General features: G+C 43.1%; 3 protein-coding genes across 14 annotated transcripts in view; 1 reads left to right on the top strand and 2 right to left on the bottom strand.

Annotated features, from left to right (window-relative positions):
* Nucleotides 1-26: 26 nt before the first annotated feature.
* Nucleotides 27-19,236, bottom strand: pomt1 (protein-O-mannosyltransferase 1). Of its 7 annotated transcripts, XM_085181506.1 has the most exons (23): nt 18,865-19,234; nt 17,989-18,757; nt 17,713-17,929; nt 16,638-16,722; nt 16,409-16,540; nt 16,192-16,298; nt 16,049-16,099; nt 15,690-15,836; nt 15,424-15,532; nt 12,631-12,690; nt 12,450-12,543; nt 11,719-11,874; nt 9,256-9,386; nt 9,062-9,157; nt 8,894-8,986; nt 8,514-8,610; nt 3,307-3,399; nt 3,095-3,215; nt 2,881-2,978; nt 2,663-2,776; nt 2,457-2,583; nt 2,078-2,255; nt 27-615 (listed from the first exon to the last, which is right to left on the bottom strand). In XM_085181506.1, exons 4-23 carry the CDS (start codon nt 16,685-16,687, stop codon nt 441-443), a joined length of 2,229 nt encoding a protein of 742 aa, XP_085037632.1. In that variant the 5' UTR covers nt 16,688-16,722; nt 17,713-17,929; nt 17,989-18,757; nt 18,865-19,234; the 3' UTR covers nt 27-440. The 7 variants fall into 7 exon arrangements, with proteins under 7 accessions (XP_085037632.1, XP_085037634.1, XP_085037633.1 ...); XM_085181508.1 differs by lacking the exon at nt 16,638-16,722; XM_085181507.1 differs by lacking the exon at nt 17,713-17,929 and having other exon boundaries at nt 18,613-18,757.
* Nucleotides 3,927-5,333, top strand: LOC146507212 (uncharacterized). Its single transcript, XM_085180822.1, has 2 exons — nt 3,927-4,076; nt 4,516-5,333. The coding sequence occupies exons 1-2, from the start codon at nt 3,927-3,929 to the stop codon at nt 5,272-5,274; spliced, it is 909 nt and encodes a 302-aa protein (XP_085036948.1). The 3' UTR covers nt 5,275-5,333.
* A 619-nt stretch (nt 19,237-19,855) lies between the features above and the next one.
* tncb (tenascin Cb) overlaps nt 19,856-27,903 on the bottom strand; it is a 104,148-nt gene continuing 96,100 nt past the window's right edge. For all 6 annotated transcript variants that reach the window (XM_085181496.1, XM_085181498.1, XM_085181494.1 and 3 more), the window contains 9 exons: nt 27,318-27,437; nt 26,738-26,881; nt 26,350-26,480; nt 26,119-26,251; nt 24,717-24,868; nt 23,505-23,601; nt 22,289-22,450; nt 21,681-21,844; nt 19,856-21,332 (listed from right to left, as the gene is read on the bottom strand). In XM_085181496.1, the coding sequence (XP_085037622.1) occupies nt 21,222-21,332; nt 21,681-21,844; nt 22,289-22,450; nt 23,505-23,601; nt 24,717-24,868; nt 26,119-26,251; nt 26,350-26,480; nt 26,738-26,881; nt 27,318-27,437 (1,214 nt within the window). In that variant the 3' untranslated portion in view covers nt 19,856-21,221. The remainder of the gene's footprint in view (nt 21,333-21,680; nt 21,845-22,288; nt 22,451-23,504; nt 23,602-24,716; nt 24,869-26,118; nt 26,252-26,349; nt 26,481-26,737; nt 26,882-27,317; nt 27,438-27,903) is intronic.

The following is a 27,903-nucleotide window of genomic DNA, read 5'->3' as shown; positions in this document are numbered from 1 at the left end:
TTTCATTAAAAAAAAAAAAACCAAAAAAAAAAACAACCCTAGTTCATAAACCCACAACTTGACTTCATATTGTACCACATTTTCTTTATTTTTTCTTTACTCTGATGTAAACTAAGCTTCAACTTGTTTACATGAAAAATCCTATTGTGCAACACTTTCTTTAGTCTCACTGTTAATCTATTTTTTTCTAAATTATTTTTTAAGTCCTAAAAAATATAGTTTCTTTGAAGAAAAAGTAAAATCCAGTTCATAGCCACCAATTCCACTTTTCCAGTGTAAACACAAAAAGAATGAGGGCACATTATTGTTTTGTTCATCTTTCATTTTGTGTTCAGCCTTCAGTCTGAGAACTGAAGCTCCTCCTCTGATGACCTCAAGCCGAATATATGTTCATCTTCTGTTCAACTCATAAACTCCTCTCCATGTGGGTCATTATCCCTCTACCAACGTCGGTACAAGATGTCCCAGGTGTCCCTCCACTTCAGTCCTTGCAGCTGATGGGCTGATAGTTCAGGGCTTCCATAGGTTAGGGGACAGAAGGTGCGGTAAGTCAGGAAGATGGACAGCAACACAGCCAATGCACCCACACACAATGCACGCTGATGTGTCACGCTGCTGCAGATGCAAACAGAAACAAATATGAACAAAACTTTTTAGATAAAAACACAAAATATCAAAAACACAAAATCAAAGTTCAAACCGTCGTAGAAAAATAAGTCCAGCATTATAGAATGAAACCAAAGGCACCCGTGGATGCCTTTGACGATGCAAAACGTTTCGTCGACATTGTTATGTTTGTTGGGGAGAAAACTTACAAACATACAATAGAGCACTTCAGAGTCACACTGCTAGGGATCAAAGATTTATGTAAATTTGACACGCTGAACACATTCTGTACTGGACAGGAGCCAATCAGGACGCAGAAGACAATGTGCTATAAACAAACAAACAACATGGAAAATCACACCAAAAAATCTGCGAAACAGCAAGGCCGCGAAAGGTGAACCAGGTTATAGCGAGGGATCACTGTATACTGATACCAGACCAGGTTTGTGTTGGATGCCACATCAATTGATGGATATGAAAATTATCAATCTACAAAGGGCTAAATTCAAAGACATCTTGAAAATCAAAGTGAAAAAATAATGCTGTTGGATAAGCCATTTTGCTGAAATTTCACTGCAGTAACATAAAATGGTACTAGGTAGTTTGTATGGCTCCACATGTATGACGATGTAAAACCCCTCACTACACACTTTATACACTTTTCTCAGACAGGCATGAACATTTTCACACTTTTCTCTCTTGTTTAAATACTCTCAAAGTTCAAACCTTTGGTTTCATTCTATAATACTGGGCTTATTTTTCTACAAAGGCACCTGCTTTTTTGACGGTGCAAAACGTTTCGTCAACATTGTTGTTTTTGTTGGGGAGAAAACTTACAAACATACAGATTTATGGTAGTATCAGTCTTAAAGGCCTGTCTCTGTTTTTGTCTAGTCAGAGACATTCACACCAGTGGCATACTGGAAGTCATTTTGTAGCTCTACCACTGCTCATCCTATTTCTCCCTGCACAAAGCAGCAGATACCAGTACTAATGATGGCTGTCCCGTTTTCACAAGAATCTCATACAAATATTTCACACTAGAGCCTTGTTAGGAAATTTAAAATAGTGGAAGTGGATCGTCCTACTAAAATACAACCAACTTCTACTCAAGACAAAGCCACTAACTTTCAGCAGATGTGGTAGAAAATGTCAGTCATCATAAGATAAAACAGGCAGTGGTTCTGTAGATGAATGAATGAATGAATGAGAAAATGACATATTAATCCCAGTTTAGTTAAAACCCTATTTACAAAGTCCTAAAAACTACTCGCTGACTCTACTGGCAACTTCTAAGCAACCACTAAATAACAAAAATTTTAATATCCATTTTCTGGGTTGCATTAGGTCATCTTACCCAATGACTGGTAGTTGCCAGTGACTGCCACAATTAAGGTGAAAATTTAAATTTAAATCAGGAAAAAGAAGGGTAGCTCACAAGAGGAGATGCTGCTGAAGCTGATGAGCGTACCTGAGCAGGTGAGTGTGTGCGTGCTCCAACAGAGCTGGACTTAGTAGGTACAAGTAGCAGAGTGCTGGCAGGTAGTGATACAGGAAAAGAGTTTTGTCCATAAGCAGGAAGGGAACAAAGTTCACCAACCAGCCACCAACGCACACACATCCCAGACACACAAACTGGTCCCACACACCTGAAAAAACACACATTTAGTTAGAAATGGTACCATAACCCGAATAGACAGCTGAGGTTAGACTTAGTCTCTGATGCAAATATGTCAGTGCGGACCATCTTTCTGCAGACCCATCTGGGAGGCCAAATGGGTCTGCAGAAACTGTATTTGTGCTCTGACTCTTCCTGTTTTACTGTCAGAACTCAGTGTGTCCCTACATACCATCAGGTACATCTTTCAAGCCTCGCCTCCTCCTCAACAAGTAGACAACTGCCAGCAGCTGATAGGCCAGCAGGCTGAGATTGGCCACGCCCCATGACACCGGGTTACCAATTAGATGGATCTGAGCCTGAAACAGAAAAAGTGATTACAGGGCTAAACAGGACAAAGCGTGTGTGTTACTCTGCGTGTGTGTGTCGTGTTTTTACATTGGTGGAGGAGTGCAGCCAGTATGCAATGTTGGTCTCCATGGTGATCCACTCTAATGGGGAGGAACTGTATTTGTGCTCCGACTCTTCCTGTTTTACTGTCAGCATCTTCCACTGCCAAGATATCAGATTTGTTTTATTTTACTCCTTTCTGTTTCTTTGCTAGTGTCACAGGAATAAATCTGATTGGACAGTGAGTTTTGAATTCAGGTTCATACTTGCAGTTCAACAAATTTTGCCCAGAAAGAAATTTTTCTATCAACGTCGATATGAGTTGGAGAGTGAAGCTCTGCCTCCCGTTCCTTCTGCTCCTGACCTGGACAAGATTGACAGTGTGCGTTGTGACCTCACTAAAGTAACATTGCAAAGCTACTGAGTGATAATAGTGAAGGAAGAAGAAGGTCAAGAGGAGGAGGAGGTTAGGGGCCATACTGGTTCCATAGCGGTGCTCCTCCACTGTCCATTCCAAACTGCTGCTGTGAGCTTTGAATAGTTTGTCTGCTACAACCTCCAACTGACGGAAACCCCAGTCTGGAAGGGACACACCACTCAGCTGCATTCGCAAACACACACAGACACACACAAACAGGCTGTAATAACTTCATATTGTACAGGCATTCAGCTGAGACATATTCTGTCTGCACCTTGAGGACAGCTGAAGTGTTGACATGAATGAGTCGGACTTCAGATAGGATGGTCTTCCACACCTCTGACTCTGCCTCCCTGTTTGAAATGTCCTGACCACACAAACACACCAACAAACAGCAGGCTCAGTAAAAAGCATTCCAGCCACTGATTAGTATAAAAGTAAGAGGGGTTTCCATATTTGAGCGGCTCCTGTAGGTGTAATGTAAACATGGCCCTGTACTCTTGTGCATATCCTATCTACAAAATACTCTCATGAGTAGATAATTTCAGCTAATTAATCCATCCTTTAGTTGACAATCTTCCAACTTATCTCACCATTTTCAAATTGTTTTACCAGCTAAAGTTACTAATTAAACATTAATGTAGCATAACTAAGTTACAGCAAGCTACCTAATCTAAACTGTAATCTGTAATATTTTACTAATTTATAGTAATGTTTTGGCTTATGCTAGCTGGCTCACAGAGTCTGTGCTTGTGCATGTACTGCATACAAATACGAGCAAAAGAATGCTAAATGCAGTTCAATTAATGTCCGTAGGAGTCACTGACAACAATCTTTTTCTGGAAGTTCTTTTTCTAACTTTGCTCAGTGCTTCACTATAGGACTCGCCTCGGCATGACCAACTACAGAAGCTCCAATGACACCACGTCTGTCTATGACAGACCTGTCGAGCCGTGCCATTCTAACATGGCCGACCAGCCCCTCCTAACTCATTCTCGCTTTCTTCCCGTGAGAAACTACTTTGAGCTCCCTCAGCGCATCCAGGCAACTTGATTAGCTGCTTAACAGTTCTCAGGCGTCCCGTGTAGGAGTACATTGCCGAAAGCAGTTTTTCCAGTTCCAGTTTGGATCGTGCTGAGTAAGTCCTTCGAAAGAAGTGTACTTAGAGTTACACTGTGGAACAGCAATCGTGTCAGGTGAGCTGTCCCAGCGGTTCCTGGTCTTAGTTAGCGAGGTAGCCGACGTTGTGTAACTCGGGCTAACGCGTTACGGTGAGCTGTTCATTCAGTGTCCGGCTAGCATTAACTTGTTAGCAGGCCACAAACCACATTAGCCTCTCACTAGCATTAGCTTGTTAGTCGACCTAGGGTTCAGTTAGCATTAAGTTGCTAACGATATTGGCTAGTGGAGTGCAGCTAACATGTCACAATGAGCTGACTCCCGCGGTGACTAGCTCGGATTTAACTCCCACTGCTAGTCCTAGCTACGTACGAAGGCCAAAGAGGATGTACCCCGCCCGTGCCCCGCATCATGTGGTGCCACCATCTCGGGCAGGGACCCTCATCCAATGTGCATCATCTGTATGGGTGCCAAGCATGCTCAGGCTTCACTGGCGGACCCTCAGGGATGCCCACACTGTGTGTTGATGCCAGAGAAAGTCCTGGAAAGGAGGCTGAATGTAGCAGTAACGAACAGTCAGGTCCCCTGCCTGTCCACCGCTACTCCTATGAGTGATATCAGTCATTCGCGAGACTCCACAAGCTGGGTGGACATGATGGAAGAAGATTCCCCGCTCCTGCCCCTATCGTTCGAGGTCCTCCTCAATCAAAATGTAAGCGAGCCAGGTGGCGAGGACGCGGAGGGCGATGCCAACTCCGACCTCCTCGACCTAGAGGACATGGATGAGGAAGAGGAGGATGAATCTACCTTTCCTCCCCAGCAGTCCAGACTACCGAGTGGGGCTGAAGTTGCACCCCCGGTGGACAGCAATTTGTACGAGGTCTGCAAACGGGCTGCCAAGCTACGCATCCCATGGCTAGCCGCCCAGGATGCCGAAGGGGCAGAATGTGACCTGTATGACGGAAAGAGGCTCCCACCAGCCTTGCCGCCATCGAAGCAACTTTTGCCAGTAGTCCCAGCTTGCATGAAAGAAATTAGTTGCTATTGGTCAAGCTCTTTAAAAAGCAAGCGACCAAGGGCTGCTCTAAGCTTGAGATCCACAGGATGGGTGAACTGGGGCTGACCGAACCCCCAGCAGTGGAGCCTTCAGTGGCGTATCACCTTCACCCTAACACTGCAGAGCAATCTCAGTCTCTTCTAGCATTTCTTTGCCTAACAAGACGGATCGCCAGATCAGTGGGGTCAGAATGCAGAGAGGAGCAGGGTGGGCTGCAGTCACCCACCAGGCCAAAGTAGAGAACCAAAGACCTTGGGGCAAGCATTCCTTTGCAGCAGCTGCTGCAAAGAACAAGCCATCACACCCTGGAGAGGGGAAAAAGAAGCGGTCAGCCTAGCACACATACAACGTTCTGTGTCACCCCTCTCTTCTCCCCCAAAGAGAAGGAAAATGTTAGAAGGGGTAACCAAATCACTCCAAGGTTCAGAATCTCCGCAAGTTTCCAGTTCACCAGGAGCACCCTCTCAGTCTCCTCTTCCAGTTCAGGGAGGACAGACTTGTGGACAAATGGCGCAGTGTCACCAAGCACTCCTAAGCACTCAGTCTGTGTCACCAAGCACTGCCCAGAGTCACCAGGCACTTCACTGTGTTTTGGGGGTAACAAAAGAAATAAAACGTGCATTCCTGCAGCCAGGTAGTTCCCCAGTTTCAGAATAAAAACAAAAGAAAATCACTGCCATTTGTCGTTGTCACCAGCGAGGGGAGCTCACGCTCTTCCCAGAGGGGGACAGCCCCAACTCCTTCCGGGAGACAGGGGTGACGTCACACTACCGCATCTTCAGGGGCCCGCTCGCACCGCGGCTGGAGCGGTGGCGCGCATGTGCAGTTCATCCCTGAGCATCCCGGGCAGGCGATCAAAGACTCCGAGGTGGTAGTCAATCACCTCACGGAGCTCGGTTTCACAATCAACCTGGAAAAGAGCCACTTGGAACCTGTACAGTATACAGAGTATCTGGGGTTCAGAATAGACTCCATCTCTTATCGTATCGCACTTTCAGAGCGGAGGATCGCATCCTTCACTCACTGTCTTTCCTGCTTTCAGCTGAGGAAAGGTCGTGCTGCGGGTTTACCTCTCGGGGCAGTATCATCCAGGGTGACACTGACCACAGATGCATCCCTGTCAGGTTGAGGTGTAACTATGATGGGCAGAGCAGTGAATGGCGTTTGGTCACAGAGACTTGTGCTGAATCACGTAAATGTGCTGCAACTCCGCGCGGTGCTGCTAGCCTTACAGCATTTTCTGCCGTATCTCCGGGGACAACATGTTTTAGTGAAAACAGACAACTCCACTGTAGTTGCTTATATCAACCGCCAGGGCAGCACCCGTTCCCGGCAGCTACACAGGTTAGCCAGGGAAATAATTGTGTAGAGCAGCACATGGCTCCTCTCCCTTCGAGCAACTCACGTGCTAGGAATTATGAACAGGGGGGTGGACCTCCTGTCCAGAGGGAATCCACTGTTGAGAATGGAGAATGGAGGCTTCATCCACAGGTGGTGGAGCAGATTTGGCAGAGATACAGCCGGGCTGCCGTAGACCTCTCCGCCTTACGAGAAAACACACATTGCCCTCTGTTTTTCCTCTCTGTCAGACGCAGATGTGCCACTGGGCATGGATGCGCGGGCACATCCATGGCCAAAAACACTGCTGAATGCTTTCTCTCCCCTCAGCCTAATCTCCCCAACACTGAGCAGAGTGAGGGATCAGGGGCTGTCACTGATTTTAATAGCTCCGCAGTGGCCATCCAAACACTGGATAGCAGGAATCATCCAGCTTCTGGTGGACGAGCCATGGCCACTCCCCATCCGCAAGGACCTTCTGTCTCAGGCGCGTGGGGAGATATAACATCCCCATCCAGACCAGGTTGCTCTATGGACCTGGCCCATGAAAGGTGGAATTTGAAGGCGGCAGGCATGCCTCCGAAGGTTATTGAAACCATTCAAAATGCTAGAGCCTCCTCCACTCATTCCATTTACAGCAGTAAATGGCGTGTTTTTGAATAGTGGTGCTATGAAAAGCAAATAATCCCTTTTCAGTGTTCAGTGGTGGAGCTGTTGTGTTTTCTTCAGGACTTGCTGGACAAAAGGAGAGCTTTTTCTATCATAAAGATCTATTTGGCAGCTATTTCAGCCTGTCACATGGGGTTTGGTGATAAACCTGCCGGTCAGCACCCCCTTTGTATGTCGCTTCATGAGGGGGGCACGTCGAACGCTCCCAGTCTCTAGACCACTGGTCCTTTATGGGATCTGTCAGTCGTTTAAGACCCCCTCTCCCACCACCCCTTTGAGCCTATCGGGGCAGTGGGGTTGAAGTTTCTCTCTCTTAAAAACGCTCTGCTGTTGGCTCTAACCACAGCCAAGCGAGTTAGTGAATTACAGGCTTTGTCTAGTCACCCCTAACCCAGCCTTTGTCTTTAAAGTGTTGGAAACATCATACATGTGCTCTACAGTAGAGCTCCTGGCTTTTCACCCCCCTCCATTCTCCTCAGAGACAGAGCAGAGGCTGAACACTTTGTGCCCTGTGCAGGCCTTGGGGACTTATGTTGACAGAACAGCTGGATTCAGGAAGTCGGATCAGCTGTTTGTTTCCTGGGCCCTTATCACGCCAGAGGCTAGCTCATTGGATTGTAGAGGCCATAGCTCTGGCTTACAGCTGTAAGGGCTCGCAGTCCCCCCCGGGACTCCGAGCTCACTCCACTAGGGGGTGTGGCCACATCCTGGGCTTTGTTCAGAGGTGTATCAGTCCAGGATATTTGTGTGGCAGCAAGCTGGGATGTTGCACAGTCATCCCTGGCTCAGGCAGTGCTGGATTCTGGTGCCTCAGGTTCAACCAGAGATCCTGGAGTAGTACTGGAGCGTAGCTTCGGGAGCTGACCCAATCCGGAAGTGGACCATATCTCCCATAGTGAAACACCGAGCAAAGTTAGAAAAAGAACGTTGGGTTACTTAATGTAATCCCTGGTTCTCTGATAACAGAGTTTCACCAACACTTCCCTCCTTGCTTAGGCACGGACAGAGTGCTTAGGAGAAAGAAATCTGCTTGGAATAACTTAGGAGGGGCTGGTCGGCCGTATTAGAACGAGGGGGCAGAGCCCTGAGCACGGCTCGACAGGTCTGTCATTGGAACTTCCGTAGTTGGTCACACCGAGGCGATTCCCATAGAGAAACACCTCACTCTGTTATCAAAGAACCAGGGATTACATTAAGTAAGCCAACATTATCCCATACTCTTTTAATTAAATGTGTGGGTGCACTCCTGTTAATTTAGACAGAGATCAGAAATCACATGCAGCACAAACTGTACTCACCACCCTCCACAGGTTCTGTGCCGGCATAGACACATTGAAGTCTATGTATCCAGAGACTTCCTGAGTGTGAGGGCTCATTGGAGCTGCTACGTCATGACTGAAACAACACAACCATTGTAACACTGAAATAAACCAGCTGATGGTAAACAGGCAGGGACACACAGAGCTGATGGAGAGGGGTCGACTACAACCCACAGAGGGCTATTTATTCCGTACAGAACTTCAAAGTACTTTTTTGACCTAACCATTTATTTCCAAAGAAACTTGAGATTAGTAACTTTTCTATTTACTCATTGCCTCTAAATATTTCAAGTTTTGAGCTCCAGAGTTACTGAGACAACAGAGCCCTCAAAAATCCGGACATATCCTGAGTTGTTTACCTGTTAAGAAAACGTGACGTCATCCCATGAACCAGCTGGATGACATCACCATGACGGACAGGTCGAGGAGGAGTGTCGACCACCAGCTGCTGCCTGACAGAGATATAGACAGTAGTTACACATGGGCCACGTCTCCATGTATAGCACTTGAAGAGAAATGTGATCTACCTGCCCGGATCTTTGATGATCCACCAGTTGTTGACATCTTTGAAGGGATAACAGGTGACCTGCTGCTGGTGAGAGCTGCCCCGCCCATTGTCATACCTGAATAAAAACAGGAAACATCATTAAATAAATCATGAAATTGAACTGTAACTGGGATGCTTTTTGAAGCAGGTGTTTAGCTGCTGTGTTGGAAGCACCTGATTGGATAGTTGACTTTGTGAGAATGGAGCCAGCAGGGGATTGGCTGGGAGACAGAGCTTCTCAAAGTCACCTGACTCCCGTAAGCCACTTCTAGAGGCTGACCCCGAGTGATCCTGGAGAGACCGCCCTACAACACAAAAATCAATCTATCAATCAGCTCCAGAATGTGATATTCCACTCTTTATACACCCCTTTGCATTTAATCATTAGTTATTATTAATCTCTGGCTCTCTTCTGCAGTGTTCCTTTTGTTTTGTTTCCCTTTCCCCACCCCATCACAGGAGATATGAGCCTCTCCCTCAGCTTAATTCTGCTGGAGATTTCTTCCTGTTAAAAGGAACTTTAAACAGTTTTTATAAACTCTGAATCACAAATCATTTGAATTAAAATGTCAGTGTCAAAGGCAGCAGTGAGATCGGGAAGGACAAAGACTGAAACTTTATGTTAATTAATGCTGATCTTCAGGTCACTGATAACCTTAGTAAGACCTGCTTCTGTGCTGTGATCGGTTCTGAAAACTGCTGGGCAGGCACATGCAGAGGGGGGGGGCTAGAGGGGCTTGAGCACCCGCCCCTTTCCTGATGGGTGCCCAAAGTGCCCTTTTGTTGAGGCAACTTTTTAAAAAAAATTATTATTTTTTTTTAATGTGTGTGTGCGCGTGCGGAGTCCTGTCTGTGCCCCTCAACAATAATATAACTTAATCACAGTTTTGCTAAATAAAAGGATCTGGCTTGCATCAGTCACATGATCACATTGATCGCCCTTGACGGCAGAACACGCTGGTTACGAGCCGGGAACGAGCTCACAAAGAGCACGCGCATTTTTTGCGGTCCGGAGCTGTAGAAGAAACAAGTTAACTCAGAGACACAGACTGATGCGACAAAAACCAGTAAGTAGGTGTACAGCGTACACTGTAGTGTATAGCACACAGGAGTATTGGCTTATTACGTACACGTTGGTAAGCTATCTTGTTGCAACTGACGAACTGAAACAAACGAGCGTGCTGTGTGTGCAACAGCGTGACAAACATTACCTGTCCTTTTATTAACTGCACAAGTAGTGCTGGTCATAGCTGCTGGCTACCTGGGTAAGGCCGTCATGGGTCTGTAGCTCTGTCCACCGTTTTAGGGAACATATTTAGTTTTAAAGTAAGTTTCCGGGCTTTTCCTGCCTTTCTGGAGGGATTATATTTCACTAAAAAACGATCTAATATGCATGTCCACATAATTATGCATTATTATAATTATAATATATTAAAAAACACACGCTGTATTTTAAAGAACATACATTAAGAAGCAGATTATATTAGATTTATATTTTACATAAGACAAAATTTGGATTTTACAGCAGTAAAATTATTGTATCTCTACAGTTTAAAAATGTAATAAGCTTTGCCCCTGCACAGAGTGGATAGTGAAACAAATGGAATCATCATAAATACATTATTTCATATTTATTACTTCCCCCTCCTCATTGCTTTATTATTGTAGCTCTAGTAATAAATAATAATGTAAGGATTCTGGATCAGCACAGTGATGCCCATAGTATATACAGTATTCTGAAGAAGGTCTAAAATGTCACTATGTGTGCGTGCATGTGTGTGTTTTATTTAGATGGATTTCTAAAAATAATATTACTCATGATATAACATTGTCCAGACATGCCTGGTAAAGACATGAGGAGGAAACAGTAGGAGCTGTGTGAGGCTACTAAAGGCAGTGGATCCCTCAGCAGCTGGATTACAAAGAGCACATGTACCAGTTGTACCAGCTATAACATTTTTCTCTCATCATTTTATTATAGATTAAGTGCAAGAGTTGTTAAGTGTGGATTTTTAAATTATAGTTTATTGCAATAGCAAGTTGTGCCTTGTTCTCAGATAGACAGCAAGTGGAGAGTGATATATGAAATGATGGGATGGAAGGAAGAAGAGAAGCAAAGAGTGATTCACAGGCAGAGCCTAGATTATTTCTCACAGTTTTTTGTTGCCTTATGGTTCCAAGTGCTGTCACCAATCTTTGCATTTTGTTATTATCTCATGACACTTGTTTAATCAGCTACCATCTCTCCTATGGACTTTTTAATGTCTACAGTCTCAGATCAACACAGCCCTGCCCTCCAGCACTATCCACAGCAGGAGCAGCAGCAACCCCTCAACAGCAACGTTGTACCCATCAGGTAAAACATCGGCTACGTTTGCTTTGCCTTGTTGCCCATATTAGATTCTTGATGAATATGTGTTGTTGTTATTCAGTCTGGTTCAATGTGCCCCTTTTTAACTTTGAGCACCCGCCCCTTTAAACCTCTCTGCACGGCCCTGCTGCTGGGTATTTATCGCAAATACAGTGAGATCAAAGATTTAGCTTCACTTGTCGGTAAACAAATATTTCAAAACTTTCTAATCTGTTTTCTCTCAGGAAACAGGTCTATAATTACTAAGTGTAGCTGACAGTATTTACCTGCAGGCTGGCCTGGAAAGCAGAACTCATCAGCTGGTCATGTGGTCCGCTGCGGTTCAGGAAACTCAGGTGAACGTAGAACCAGAACACATAGAGCAGGACTGGAACCACCACCAGACAGAGAACTCTATGTACACTTTGCACACACACATTCATCTGCACAAAGACATGCATGCAGGATCATTATGTTCTTAGAATCACATTTTTTCATATCATAAACATAAACTGTATATAAAAAGGTGGAAATACAATAACACCCAAAAAATACACGAATAAATGAAACACTCAGGCAATGCGTTTATTTTTTACATAGTGCTAAACTGCTATTATTAAAACATTGCAGACAAATACTTTTATGCACGTAATGTACTTACATCCTGCCTCACTACAAATACTATCTAATTCCTAAGGAAAACACTGCACCGGTTTGGAAAGTGTCATTTTTGAAGCCTTTACATTTACAGAGAAGACCCTGCTCTATGTTAACTGTATTGGGAACACTGTTTTACAAAACCATGACCTTTTGGTACTAAAGATGACATGAAACTGGCAAATTAGTCCATAAAACACAACAAAAACAGTTCCTGAGAATGGATTCTGTGGAGCTGGGAACCATTTTTCAAAAGACACATGACATGGAGTATTCTTGAAAGTACCAGCAGTCATAGCTGCAAAAGTAGGGTTTGCCAGCTAAATGCTGGATATGATACAATCAGGAAGTCTAGACTCACATGACTGACAGTTTTGTCTCCAATAAGCTTCCAGGTGTGCAGAGAGGCCACGACCAGCAGCAGCAGATATGAGAACAGACCCATGTACTTCACCCTACACCAATCACATTTTCACATTAACATTTGCATTTTAGACAACAGCACACGCTAGAGAGCAACAGGCCTTAAATCACTTTCTCACCCTACAGCCGCACCACAGGAGACACCAGAGAGAATCAGCCAACTGTATCTGGACCAGGAGCTGAGGAGGAGAGAGTAACCATAGGACGTCAGAGCAGAGAAAGATTCAGTTTAAAACGGAAACAAACTGTTCAACTCAGTTTAGTTGTATTAACGTCGCACTAATTTAAAATAACAGTTGCTTCAAGTTGCTTTACACTGCAAGGTACAAACCCCACAGTATTAATGAGAGAATCCTGAGTAATCACATGATCCCCTATTAGCTAGCACTTGGCGAGAGTAGGGATTAAGAACTTCCAGCAGCTACATGCCTATGTTTGAGAGTGGGCCGTAGAGTGAACACACAATACGGAGAGCTGTGCGGTATAAACAGCAACAGCTGAACATTTGAAAATACAAGTTTCAAAAAGATTTTTTAAAAAATGGAAATTTTAACCACCAATTGCTAGTCTTGGTAGCCAGGGATCAGTCCACCAGAGCCTCTGCAATTCCTGTGGGTGGTGGGCCTACAGGGGGATGGGCCCATGTCCTTTTTTCAGCTATGCCCAACCAGTCCCCATGAACTAAAGCGTTGCCACCAGACGTTTGGCCTTAGGCACCCTCCCCGGGCCTGGCTCCAGGGTGGGGCCCCAGTAACCCTATCCCAGGCAGGGATAGTGCAAACTGTTCTCTTGATTGTATACTTATAGGGTTCTTTTGACTCGGTCTTTGTCTGGTCCTCACCCAGGACCAATTTGCCATGGGCAAACCTGCCAGGGGGCAAAAGCCCCCTGATAACATAGCCTCTAGGATCCCTATGATACACAAACCCCTCCACCACAATAAGGTAGCGATTCATGGAGGGTTAACTCGCTAAAAAGCGGTGCTTTACCGGCACTGTGTATAGTGCGGGTGGAGCGCTGCTGACTTCAACTGAGAACATTGTTGGGCGGTGAAAATAATACTTCGAGGACCTCCTTAATCCCACTGCTTCCTTGGAGGAAGCAGAGTCTGGGGACGACTTGTCCATGTCTGGGGGTGAGGTCATTGAAGCAGTTAAACAACTCCTTGGTGCCCTGGGGTGGATGAAGATTGCCCTGATTTTGGGAAGGCTCTTAATATTGTAGGGCTGTCTTGGTTGAAATGCCTCTACAATGTTGCGTGGAGATCAGGGGCAGTACCTCCGGATTGGCAGATCAGGGTTGTGGTTTCCATTTTTAAGAAAGAGGACTGGAGGGTGTGTTTGTGGGAATAGGTTAATTGGATAATCCAAATTGCCACTAGGTGTGAATGTGCGAGTGAATGTGAGTGAGAATGGTTGTCTGTCCCTGTGTGTTGGCCCTGCGACAGACTGGCGACCTGTCCAGGGTGTACCCCGCCTCTCGCCCTATGACAGCTGGGATAGGCTCCAGCGCCCCCCGCGACCCTGAAAAGGATAAGCGGAAGCGAATGGATGGATGGATGGATGGAGGACTGGAGGGTGTGTTCCAACTCTAGGGGGAAAAAAAAAAAAAAAAAAAAAAAAAAAAAAAAAAAAAAAAAAAAAAATCACACTCCTCAGCCTCCCTAGGAAAGTCTACGCCAGGGTGTTGGAAAGGAGAGTCCATCCGTTAGTTGAACCTTGGATACAGGAGGAACAATGCGGTTTTTGTCCTGGTCGTGGAACACTGGACCAGCTCTTTTACCCTCTCAAAGATACTTGAGGGTGGTTGGGAGTTTGCCCAACCAGTCTACGTGTGTTTTATGCACTTGGAGAAGGCATTCGACCATGTCCCTTGGAGGGTTCTGTGGGGGGGTACTCTGGGATTATGGGGTGTCTGGCCCATTGCTACGAGCATTTGATCCCTTGCAAGAAGCTTGGTCCGCACAGCCGTCAATAAGTCAGATCAGTTTCCAGTGGGTGATGGACTCTGCCTGGGCTGCCCTTTGTCAACAATTCTTTTTGTTAATTTCATTAACAGAATTGTCCCACTGGGGGGAGGCAGACCCAGGGCACGCCGGAGAGATTATATCTCTCGGCTGGCCTGGGAACGCCTTGGTGTTCCCCCAGACAAGCTGGTGGTGGCTAGGGAGAGGGAGGTCTGGGTTTCTTTGCTTAGGCTGCTGCCCCTGAGTCCAAGCCGCAGATAAGTGGAAGAAGAAGGATAGAGGGAAATTTTAAGTAGGATTAGTCATGACTAAAGAAGCTGGTTTATGTGTATGTCCTACAGAAATGTAGGAGTAATTCAATATAATATAGCTAACTGTTGGATTTATTCTGCTAACAGCTTATCTGTGAAGTTTGTGTTCCCGTTTTGATGAGTGAAATTGTAGTATTTTATTTGCACTAATTAGCAGACATGTGTATGTGTGTGATACATTCATTTCTACTGTATCTAAAACTACACAAAGTATAATTAATCCTTTGGTTTGAGAAAATCTGTTTTTAAGTTTCATTTTGGCTTTTGTGCCGTTTTTGAAGCCAGAAATGACAACCTTTGACAACTGCAAATGTTTTTTCTAAAAGGCTGTTGATGTGGTTTTTAATGCAGTTAAGTCAAACACTATAAAAATGAAGTCTGATTTTTGAACCATACATGAGGAACTGCAGTTTTTGGCACTTCCACATGGTTTAAAGTCCCTGAGTTAACCAAACTTGCTAGCATTAGCTGATAATTTAGCACTCCACTTACTAGTAAGAATAAGAAGGTGGCCACCATAAAACTATAACTGAGGGCTTCAAAACAAACCAGTGGGCAATATCACAGTGGCTACAGCCATCTTTAAATTTACAGTCTACACTTTCTACACATGAGAAGAGAAATCTGAGACTAACCTGCTGGGCGCATTGTGGAAGCGCAGGTATGAGAAGAAAGCCAGGAGCACGAAGAAGATGAGGACAGACTCAAGTAACATGAAACGTGATTGGACAATCAGAGAGTTCTCTGGAACAGCAAAGATCCAAAATCAGACTTGACTGAAAAGAGCAACCCGGCTGCATATTCACCGGGAAAGTATCACTTCACTGGTTTATAAAAAGCAGCAGCTAAAAGGCTTTTCAGCAGGAAGACGTTAACTCTTACTCAGCATGGACGCACTCACCCAGCAGCAACAGCACTGCAGCTCCCAGAGCAGACAGGTGGGAGAACTTCAACTCTAGAGTCAACAAGTAGACCAGAGGAACACAGAGAGCTCCACAAAGGGCCGGCAGAAGCCTCAGACTCCACACATTCACCGTGCTAGGATACTCTGCAAAACAAAACAAACACACACTACTTTTAAACAGACCAAAACCAAGTTAGACAGGAGGAAATATAGAAACTGGTTTCAAAAAAAAAAAAAGAAAAGAAAAGAAAAAAAAAAAAAAAAAAAAAAGAAGGTGGTACACGCTGGTTTATATAGATTAACAAATTTTCCGGTTTAACCTCTAACTGGATGAAATCATTTTTGGGGATTTGTACCTGCTCCAATTCTGTTCCACACAAAGTTCCCATCAAAACCTCCCAGGTACGCTGAAACAGCAAAAGCAGAAGCACATGTTGGAGCAAAGTATAAATATAGCTGTACACTCACAAAGGGCTGTGTTGGTATTTTAATAACCCACCTCCAAAGGCCAGGATCATGTGACCGAGAGGTGGTCCGCTGTCATCAATGAAGAAAACCCTCTTCATGTAGAGAGACACAAACTGACCATAATACACCTCATCAAACCTGCACAACGATCAAGGTATAAAAATCAGTTAATAACAGAATGAAGCTTGGTACGTAAGTTTGTATGTGGGTGTACATGATGTTCAGGTGTGTGAAACAAATGCACTCACACCACAGCATTGGGATAACTAAGATGGCTCAGCCTGGTCCAGAAGGCCAGCAAGGAGACCAGCACCAGGAGCAGGTCTACTTGGGCTGTCACCACCAGGGGAAGCTGTAGCATCTCTGACACACAGCTGTGACTGTAAAATAGGAACATATAACCTCTGACTAATAGTAATTTAATATAATAATAATGTAATAGTAAAACAAAAACAAAAAAACAAAAAGAAAACACACCTCTTTACATTATTGAAATTGACTTCTCTATCATTCTTGTGCTCTATCATATCTACCCTTTCTGGAGGAAGATATAACACCTTGTCTGAGGTAAGAACAGGAAGTTTTAGTCAGTGACATTACAGGACTCTATGAGTCCGTTACTTAAAACAGATGCGTCTGCTGTATCCGTACAGTTTATGGAGGGAGCCCTTGCTATCTAGAGCTACTACAGAGAGACAGACAACCAGTTTCACTCACACTTACGGCCAACTGCCAACACAGCAAACTCCACAACCTACTAGTGGAGCAGCAGGTCTGAGGCAATAGTACTACCCACCACACCACCAAGCTGTGCAGTACGAGCACAGCTTGGTGGTACACCACCCTGGAGCCAGGCCCGGGAAGGGTGCCTAAGGGCAAACTTCTTTTGCCATGATTCTCAAAACTGAGCTCAGCTGCATCCTGCTTCCACGGATCATCTGTCAGTTACTAAAACTGGATTGGGATCCACCTGTGGTAAATTCAGATGATTGGACATGATTTGGAAAGACACATGTCAGAGCACAATCCAAGCCATGAAGTCCAAGGAATTGTCTGTAGACCTCTGAAACAGGATTGCATCGCGGTACAGATCTGGAAAGGATACTGAAAAAAAACCCTCTGCAGCATTGAAGGTCCCAACGAGCACAGTGACCTCCATTAACCTTAAACGAAGAACTTTGGAACCACCAGGACTCTTCCTAGAGCTTGCTGCCCAGTCATTCTGAACATTTAGAGTAGAAGGGCCTTAGTAAAGGAAGTGACCAAGACTGTGATAGTCACTCTCATAGAGCTCCAACATTGCCCCGTGGTGAGAGGAACCTTCTAAAAGAGAAATCATTTCTGCAGTATGAAAACAAAGTTCTCTGGTCTGATGAAAGAAAGATTGAATTCTTTGGCCTAAATGCCAAGCATCACCTGGCCAATACCATCCTACAGTGAAGCATAGTGGCGGCAGCATCATGCTGTGGGGATGTTTGTCAACAGTAGGAACAGGGAGATAGGTCAGGGTTGGGGGAATGCATCAATATGCAGAGACATCCTTGATGATTACCTGCTCCAGAGTGCTCTGGACCTCTGACCTTTGGACCTTCTAACAGGATGACGACTCTAAGCACAGCCAAGATAACAAAGGAGTGGCTTTGGGACCACTTTGTCTATGAGTGGCCCAGCCAGTGCCCAGACTTGATCCCGAATGAACATCTCTGGAGAGATCTGAAAATGGATGTGCACCGACATTCCCCATCTAACCCGATGGAGCTTGAGAGGTTCTGCATAGAAAAGAGTTTCTATTATGGAGTACTGTTGTGTATAATTTTGAGGAGACTACCTTTAAAAAATGTGGAAAAATGTGGAGACTTCCTGGATGCATTGTAGCCTTGTGATTGACAGGTGACATGTTCAGGGTGTATGCTCCCCCCTTTCCCTATAGCACATGGGACAGGCTTAAATTCCTGGTCACAGGTCCAACTACTAGACTACCTAGTGTCGGTGGATAACTTAACACTCCACCCTCTTGTCCTAATTACATTTTTTTTTGTGAATGGCTACAAAAACCCAAACATGGCAGCAAGCAAATCACAATTGGCAAGTGAAAGACAAATGGATGACACCACAGTGGCTAAAAACAATATTTTGTATCAAGTTCGTAGCTTTAACATACACATTAGTGTGAGGTCAGTGTGGCAGTGTTCTAGTTTTTGCCCCTGTACACCCCCAGCACGAAGGTCTTTCAAGGAGTACAGCAATTGCAATTTTGTTAAAAACAATTAAAGCTTATATAGAATCTGCACTTCAATCACAGCTTCGTTGCTTCAATCGTTCCGAAGCCTCAGTTCATAACACATTTCCTGGATGTCCCCTTCTCTTTAAAAAAAAAACAAAAAAAAATCGCACACAGTATCCCTCAGCGTCCTGCCCCTGCTGCTGTTGCTCTGATCCGAAACAAACTGACCTCACAGTGATGTGTTCAGGTGTCTCTGAGTACGGGTCGGGATGTTGCAGCAGTGAACCTCACGTTTTTCGCCCTCATCTGCCTCTTTGTCACATTCTTTAATAAATACGTGCAGCTTCGCTTTAACTCCACGTTAGACGTTCTTCTACACATAAGAGCAATTAGCATTAGCATATTAGTCTCTAGCTAAGAGGCGCTGAAGCAGCAGCTGCCTTCCTCACTCCTCGTTTTCCTCCACACCGTGTATGTTACCTGTGACCCAACAGGTTAAGCTCATCTGTTGCCGTCCGCTTCTTGCCGTTTCTCCCGGTGTATGCTTTGAACTCAAGAGGCGTATAAACGAAGTTTTATAGCAGCGGCCGTTCGAAGCTTCCTGTGATTGATTATACTGCACTACCATCGGTCCGCTCGGAGCTCCGCTACATGGCCTGTGGCTGGCCGCTAAAGGAGCATTAGAACGGCGTGTTTAGAAAACTAAAAGTTTTAGGAATGGGTCTTACATTTAATACTACTTTTAATATTAATAATTAATTAATACTAATAATTTCATCTGAAATTTAGCCCAGTCGAAAAATGTATAAACCACAAGAAAGGGAGCAGTTTCAAATGTTCATCGCAGTCCACCTTGGACTGACTGAGTCACTCCCAGGGTGAAGGTTGGCACATAAATGCGATCTCATTTATAGACACAGATAGACTGCCAACCAATCTGAGTATTTGTTAATTTCTCAATCTGAGTTTCTGTTTCAAATCTGTTAGGTTCTGACTCTGACAATAAGTAGTTCAAGTGAATTTTGAATTATAATGCCTTTATTGAAGCAGAGCTTACATTGAAATGAGGAATTTAATTGTGAGTTCTTTCTTTTTTTCTGTTTAATGTGAATTTCGGTGTATGTACGAGGCAACAGATTTGCGATTTTTAATGACTCGTCACAATTAATTACCATATTATCACAACCCTATCTTCTTACTTTATTGCCATCTTGATGTACCAAAGTCACTTTGAAGACACTAACTGACCGTGAGCGGCTGCAGACCAAGTCCCGTCTTTCAAAGGCAACGAGATTTCAAGTTCATTGCAAATAACTGAAATAATTTTGGTCATGCGCTGTTTTACCCAGTGTGATTGTAACTAATCTAAATGACCTCGATTTGCGCAGCATTGTAAAATCGTAATCACCAAAGATCCATTTTGACAAAGAGCTAGTAGACCCCAGGATAGTCAAAATAAAACTTGTGAAACTTGTCGTTTTAAACAAACTGTTTTATTGTAATACAGTTTACAGAGAAACACCTGCTGTTGACCCAGTTTTAAACAAACAAAACAATCAAAACAACCTTAATTTACACAGGCATTCTTTAGAAGGTCAGTGGTTTAGTATCCTGCAATAGCAGGAAAGGGTAGGGGGCGGGGTTTGGGGGAGGTGAAAGGGGTAAAAACAGTAACTAGTTCTCTAGTTTTGGCCTGTCCAAACACTATTTTCATTAACACAAGCATAGAGACCTTACTATGACAACTGGAATTCAATTGAAAATTGGCCTTTTTTTAAAGTTTCGAGCATCACATAACATTCTCATGTTCCACATATATGTACCTATTCACATTTTTCAAAAACAAAGAACAAACAAAATGTTATCACCAAAAGTCATTTTATACTGAATAACAGGTCCCGCCTCAGATTCATCAGAGAAACAAAACACGTTTGCCTTTCTTCTCTGTTCTTTATTTTTTGCTAACACAATACTGTGGCCACAGCATGATGCCTTCAAGGACTCAACGGAAACACCGCCGTCCACAACGATATGGGATGTAGAGAGTAAAATGTGTTTCCGTAGGTTTTTCTTTTCCTTTTTTACATTTTTTTTATTGGGGGGATGGGAGTGAAGGGAGGCTGGGGATTATAAAGTGACACTGAGATGTGTTTAGTTGCACATGGACAAACAAATGACAAGTTAGATGGAGATATGTGACATCTGAAGAATCAGTTTTCAGACGTTCATATCAGATGGAGACATGTACAGAGCTGTACAAGGAGTAGACTTTCTCTGATAATCCTGCTGCATTGACACTTTTCGGAAAGAGGCCCTGATCCTAAACAAGATTGCATCGTACTAAACAGTCAGAATTTTTTGTCAAATGCCAGACATGGCATGGATATGAAATAGGAAACTGTATTAATGACTATTCACAACATAATGTCCAAGCTGCGCTCACGCTTTCCCACAAATGCTGCAACACAAGAGATGGGGGTCAGAATTGAGTGAGAGGGAGAAACTCTCTTTGGTGAACCTCGTGGGGTTTGATGCAAGTCCAGTTTGTAACGTCAGTTTCTGCACTGGCAGCATTTTTGCGAAGCCATATCAGAGGGGGGAAAGGCTGGGATGGGTCATATGGCAGATTTAGGCAGATTTGTGAGGGAACAGAAAACATCGAGGAGCATTTGTTTCATGTGAGAACAGCAGGGCTCTTGGCAGTGGCTTTGGTTGCTGCAGGGTGGGAGGGTTTGGGAGTCCAGGTGGTTCATGCGGAGTCCAGAGTAGTAGTAGTTGTTTTTGTTGTTGGTGGTGGTGAAGGTGGTATTGGTGGCGGCGGAGCTTTTTCATATCATTTATGATCGTTTCCTCCTTCCCTCCAGGTTTCTGAAGTTGGATGGCCGGATCTTCATCTCAGCGAACTCAATTGAGTGCTCATGGCCTTTCCAGTGGAACCAGTTCACGCCCTGGAGGGGCGGCAGGCAAGATGTGCAAGTCAAAAACAGAGTGAAACAGAAGGGCAGTTTCTACCAGACTCATATTATGCACACTACCAATGAAAAGTTAGTCATTTACAACTGTTCCTTCTAAATTTAGATTTAGAAGTACATTTATTTTTATCAACATAACATGAAAATAATCAAGATAATGAAAAACGATTAGTGGAATCATTAATAATAATAATGTAAATCTACTGTAAAATGCCTGTGAGCAAATATTCAGGCAGTTATTTTTGACCCAGTCAGGACCTTTGGTGACCCGTTAAATGTGCAATAACTGTACTGTAGGTTGTGCTGCAATGAACTATTCATTACCTTGCTGTGACTGTTGTCTCCATATCGTCCCATCAGATTAACCCGGTGGCAGTTTTTATACCAGAATGCTCCCTTATAGGACAGAGCGCAGTTGGTGACGGCAATGTCGTTGTCATGGTCGTAGGTGGAGAACGGCCGGCCGTGGTGGTAGGTCATGGAGTCGCCTACAGAGGCCAAACAAGAGAGTCATTACATTTTTGCTGTGATTAAGTTTCCTGGTGTTTTTCATCTAGTTCTTATTCAGAGAGACACAGCATTGTCTACACTCACTACAGATGAACACAGCCAGAGTTGTTTCTCCTAAGTCGCCACCATAACTAGGATTATGCATTTGAATTAAGAAGGGTAAGAAAACTGCAAATCTACTGACATCTAGTGGTGAGATTTTACACATTGTACCGACGAGTCCCGACCTGACTCGTGCATCGCAAAACAGAGTGACACAAAAGCACAAGCAACGCAGCATATAAACAAGGTAAATGAAGCCCATCTACCACACACAGGCTCCTGCATCGCCGCTGCAAGGCCAGTACTGGTTTCAAAGACAAAGTATCAAGAGACATTTAAATCACTGTGCATAAACTGTAGAGCACAGATACTAGCTTTACCTGCTGTACCGCTGTATCCTCCTACGTGGACTTTGTAGCGGGTCCGGGGTTCACCGACTGAGAACTTGTCATACTGAGCATAGGCTGTATCTCCCTTATCTCTCAGGTCTACTCGCAGTTCGTACTGACCGCTGGCTGTGATCTTATGCAGGTTGGACAGACCTGAGTGAAAAAGGAGACAGCTGATCAATGGCTTACAAAAGATCCTATTATCAAACTAAAAGTATCATTCTACACATTACAAATGTTTAGCATTTAAATGACTACTATCTATGGAGCTCTTAGATGAAATTTATGCCTATGTCCATCCATTTATGCAGTAACCTACTCTGTGATCCAAGCTCATTTTACGTTATGGGCTGGACAACTCAAACTCCCCTTTCTGTAACTGTAAAGATGTTTAACTACACATAAATGTTTATTATAAAGTAAAAAAAACAGCAACTTTTCTGTCATGTAACTTGTTCTTTTATTATCAAATTACTTTGGTTTACTATGTGGCAGAGATCTTTACCAGAAGAAAAAAGATGTAAAACCTATGAACGTACAATCAAAAATTACATAATTTCTGCCAGAGCGGGCCAGATTAGAGTTTTGTCAGGCCAGTTCTGACCATTGGGCCTTATGTTTGACAACTAACTAACCAAGTAGTGTTTTGGCCCACCACATACAAGTATGTCATCAACAAGGTTGGCCACATGCAGAAATTACATTGTAGGCTCTACATAGTTTTAACAAAAAATAGTTTTAAAACTGTAGTTAAAACTATAACTTGTTAATTAAAGTTTGCTCATTTCCTGTTTTACTTTGAATGCTAGTTTTCCCTTTTTTACTTTCTGCCCTTTCCAGCTTTTGTGATTGCCTCCTCCTCCCTGATTATTTTTACTTTCCTTTAATTGCTTCCTCATGTGTTCCATCCTCACCTGTATCCTTTTTGCCAGCTTTCCTTCTGTGTATTTAGAACCGTTTCTCTGCCTTTGTCAGATCTTGCTGTTGGGACCTGAGTTACTTTCTTAGTGTGGTCCTATTACTCTGTGCTGTGGAAATTTCTGGAAATGGAAGACTTTCTGGAAGTTTAACTTTTTGGATTTTTGTATGTTTGAACCGCATTTTTGTAAATTATGTTTAACTTATGTGTGCAGCCATTTTGGACCCTGATATATGACCACGTCCTGTGTATTATGGAAAACTCTGTGGTTCTTTGTTAAAAAATTACCCAGCCAGAATTCATCATTCATGTCTCCAAAGCCGCCTGTGTAATTCTTCCAGTTGCGGAAGAACTCTAGTTTGCCACTTTGACGTCGGAGGAAAACCTGCAAAGAGAGAGAAAAACAAAGAATAGATTTAATAAAAATCTTGTTAAGGAAAGCAAATGGACAGTATAAAACTTGAAAGCAGTTCTCGAGCTGGATAAAGAGAGTGCAGTGTTGAACCTGCTTTCTATTTGAAGGCAACCAGATGACCATAGCTGTGGTTGCAAAAAGACGTCTTAATCCATGAAAGTCTAGAGGTAAACGGTTTTCCCTCATGACTGCTATAACACGTCACATTGAACTAAAAAAAAGTCTGTTTTGTAAGGTGAGCTGCCATTTGTTTTTGTACCCATTTTCTCCTGGTTTTATTAGTCCATTGAGATAAGCACTTGTATTTTGATGTGCTTCTCTTGGGCTGGTCATCTGAGCTTGTTTGATGGATAGTTCTGTTTGTTTATGTGCTTGGTCTTAGCTCACCTTCATGATATTTTTATACTCAGACATAACAGTTTTTTATCAGCCAAAGAAAGAGGTCTGCACTTAGTTGTTTTCTGTGGTCTTTCGGGTCTTTTAGTGCTGCTGGGCTGGCCAGTGCAGTACTTCTTTTAAAAATGTAACACATTTTTGATTTGGCCATTCCTACATATTTCTGCTGTCTCTCAGATAGGTTTATTTTGTTTTTTCAGCATAGCGCTGGCCTTGTTCACTTGCACTGACACTTGTCAGTCTTTGAGCATTCCAGTGAACAGCTACCAAATGCAAGTTCAGCACTTGGAATCAACTCCAGGTCTATTATCTGCTTAATCTGTCATGGAATATTGCGGGAGCAGGTCTCAGTTGGCCATGAAACTGTTTTTCCAACCTCTATGGAGGTTTTCTCCTGTTAAAACCAAGTTTTTCCTTCCCACTTTTGCCAAATGCTTGCTCATAGGGAGTCATCTGACTGTTGGGATTTTCTCTGTAACATTGTAAGGACTTTACCTTATAATATAAAGCACATCAAGATGACTGTTGTTGTGATTTGGCACAATACCAATAAAATGGAATTGATTTGAACTGAAAATTTCTGAATACAAAGTATGGAATGAGGATTAATGATGATCAAATATGTGCCAGATCTTGAAAACGAAAGAGTGGTTGCACATTATCAACAAGTATGTCAGCCAGTGACTTACGATCCATCCGCCTCCATCAGTGCTCATGTCACAGTAGACTTGCAGGGGCTGGTTCTCATCTCCTCCCAGGTAGATGGTGTGCATGCCTGATGAGGTGTCTCCATTCAGTAGGGCCTGGGAGCAATCCCTGGGGTGTCGGTACAACACGCCAGCTACACAGACACACACACAAAATAATGATTAAGGGGAAAAGATGCTATATAAATAAATAGGATTTTTTCCATTCCAGAATTTCCTGTTTGCAAAGCCAGGATGCTGCAGAGAGGTTCTTTATACTCTTGTGTTTGCTTGAATTTAACATTTTCAGCCAGCAGCCTCAGTTCAGCAAGTAGTCTTGCTTCACAGTTCATCTAGTTTCAACCTCATTTAAAAACTACACTGTAAAAAAAATTGTAATATAAATGTATTTTACTGTGTATTTTACAGTTTTGTACATTTTACATTTCAAATGTAAAATAACATAAAATCTGTCAGTCTGACCCAGGGCAGACTGACAGATGTAGCTTGCCTCCACCAGTGTGTGAATGTGAGAGTGAATGAATAGTGGAATTGTAAAGCGCTTTGAGGGTCTCGAAAAGCGCTATATAAATGCAATCCATTATTATTATTTAAACCAACTGTTAACTGTATATTTCTGTACATTTAAGTATTATTATTCATATTGCCGCAAATGTTCCTAATTTAATGTTTAAAAGCACTTGAAAAAGGCAAAATCCCATGTAAAATTAGGGCAACAAACTGTATTGTCATTAATGAAAATACCCGTATTTTTATGAGAAAGTTATTTTCTGTTATTTTATGGTATTATTTTGGCGCCCCAGCTGCCGGAATATTACTGTTTTTTTTTAGGATTTTTTTTTACAGTGTAACACTAACCATCTTACTTTTTTATTGTTTCCTGAATAATGTGTGGAAATCATACAAATTGTGAAAACATTCACATTTAATCAACCATCAGATTACAGAATGAAAAATTGCGTTTGGGTTTTCACACTGAGCCAGTCGATGTCATTACAAACACTGCTGCTGTAACTTCAGAGAGGTTAGCATTGCTCAGTGGCTTATATTTAAACCATGTGACCACATGGTTTAAATAGTCTGTCAGTAGGAAATCCATAAAACTGATGAAGATGATGACCTCTGGCTGTGTGAAATGAAGAGTTCAGAAACAGATTGTAATTCCTTAAAGTCATCCTTTGGACCATGTTTGACGCTTTCCTGGAATTTTTTTTTAAACACAGGCCATATAATTGACAGCCCTGATTTATCAGCTTAATTCAGTATCTCTAAAACTGAATGTAAAAAGGCTATATATTCTATTTGTCCTTGCATTACTGATAACACTATAAATAGACATCACAGTGACTTGAAACCTTTCTAGTGTGTGCAGGAGTCTACTCACTGGTGGTGAAGACAGTAGTGATCACTCTGCTTCTCTTTGGTCCAGCGAGGGCCTGCAGGCTGACTGTATATTCGGTGGATGCTTTGAGCTGAGCCATGTTGTATGACACCGCAGTCGGACTCAGCACCACCTCCTGAAGGATGAAACAAACATTCCTGAACATGTTCCAAATACTCAACATACAGTTGGATTGCACTGGCCTTCGGAGAGCAGTATAAGTTGTGTACTGACCCGGATGGTGCGGTCTGCAGATTCAAAGCTGAGCATGTAGCCGGTGATGTCAGCACGAGGAGGCTTCCACGTCAGCATGGTGTTCTCTGTCTGGATGTTACTGGCTGCCAAGTCCTGGGGGGCATCCACATCTGAAGGAATCCAAACTTTGTTTACATTTGTTTACAGATTTCTACATAACTTCACAACAGTCATGAAGCCTTCTTTGTAGTGCCTGCAAGCTAGAGCACAGCAGCACTAGTCGGTTCTTATGATGTTGCTCTCTCAGATTTTGACATACATACGGTTACAGTTATAATGAAGAAATCTGACTGACTGCTTGATTTCCACTAGCTTTTCCCATTTGTATTAGTTTAACTAATTATTTAAAACACCAGGGAAACAACACCTGTGATAAACTCTGTTGTAGTGGCTGCACTCTTGGCCAAGTCCCGCACAGCATAGACCTTCACAGTGTAGTGTGTGGCTGGTGCCAGAGAGTTCATCTCAAACTCCACCACGTTTCCTGACACACGTTCCATGACTGGAGCCACTGAGAAACACAAAGTACAGAAACCAAATCAAACTTGAAGGACAAACACCAGCAGAGGAAGTATTCAGCCTTTATCGGTCAACTTGAACATGATGAATAAATACTCCACTGAATTCACTTTAGTTCACTTAAAGTTGTTATGTACACTCTTTAAATGTACTTTAATGATATCTGTCTGAACCAAGACACAAGAACCAAACCTTCACAGTAAATCTCAAATCTGGGTCTAGCCAGGATACCTCTGAAGATAAAAGAGCGCTTAAATAAAAGGCAGCAAACTTTCTTATGACTTACGTGTCACATGTTACTTTTTTAATATGCCAACTCTGTATTGGTATATTGGTCATGTTGCTTTAGTAAGAAAATTTGAACTGTCTTTTGTTTGAAATTTCTTTTGTTCTTGTCTGTGCTAAGTTGTGCACACATAAGTACTTACCTAAATCTGCACTATAGGTGATGACATAGCCGTCCACTGTAGCGATGGCGGGCTGCCAGAGCAGCAGAGCCTCACTGTCCGTGATGTTGACTGCGTTCAGACCACGTGGTTTATCCAGAGCTGTAACACACAGTCACACACATACCATCTAAATTAAGAGTGTGAGCTGACCAAATTGGCAAACAAAACCAGATAGAGAAAACTACACTAACATATATTATTAGTTATTTATTCACCTTTCAGTTACTTTAATCTTAAAACTGTGTAATTTTAAAACTGTATATACTGTATATTCTGTGTATTTATTATTTCACTCTTATTGCCTGTTCTTATTGTCCTTATCTTCAACGTTATGCTGCTCTGTTGTTTGTTTGTTAATTGCCCCTTGGGGATAAATAAAGTCTTCCGATTCTGATTCTGATATTGTAGATATATAGATATATGTTAGATATATACATTAGTGTAATAGTAGCCAGGAGCAACTAATTTGTTAGCTAAGTTTGTTAGTATTCTAACTCATCATGATACAAAGTCCTCTAATTATGACTTTGTATCCTGTTAATTACATTCTCTCTCCATTATATTT

The sequence above is a fragment of the Neolamprologus multifasciatus genome, chromosome 12 (assembly GCF_963576455.1).
Source record: "Neolamprologus multifasciatus chromosome 12, fNeoMul1.2, whole genome shotgun sequence".
Classification (NCBI taxonomy): domain Eukaryota; kingdom Metazoa; phylum Chordata; class Actinopteri; order Cichliformes; family Cichlidae; genus Neolamprologus; species Neolamprologus multifasciatus.
Note: the sequence above shows the minus strand (reverse complement) of the source record. Positions and strands in the feature narration are given on the sequence as shown.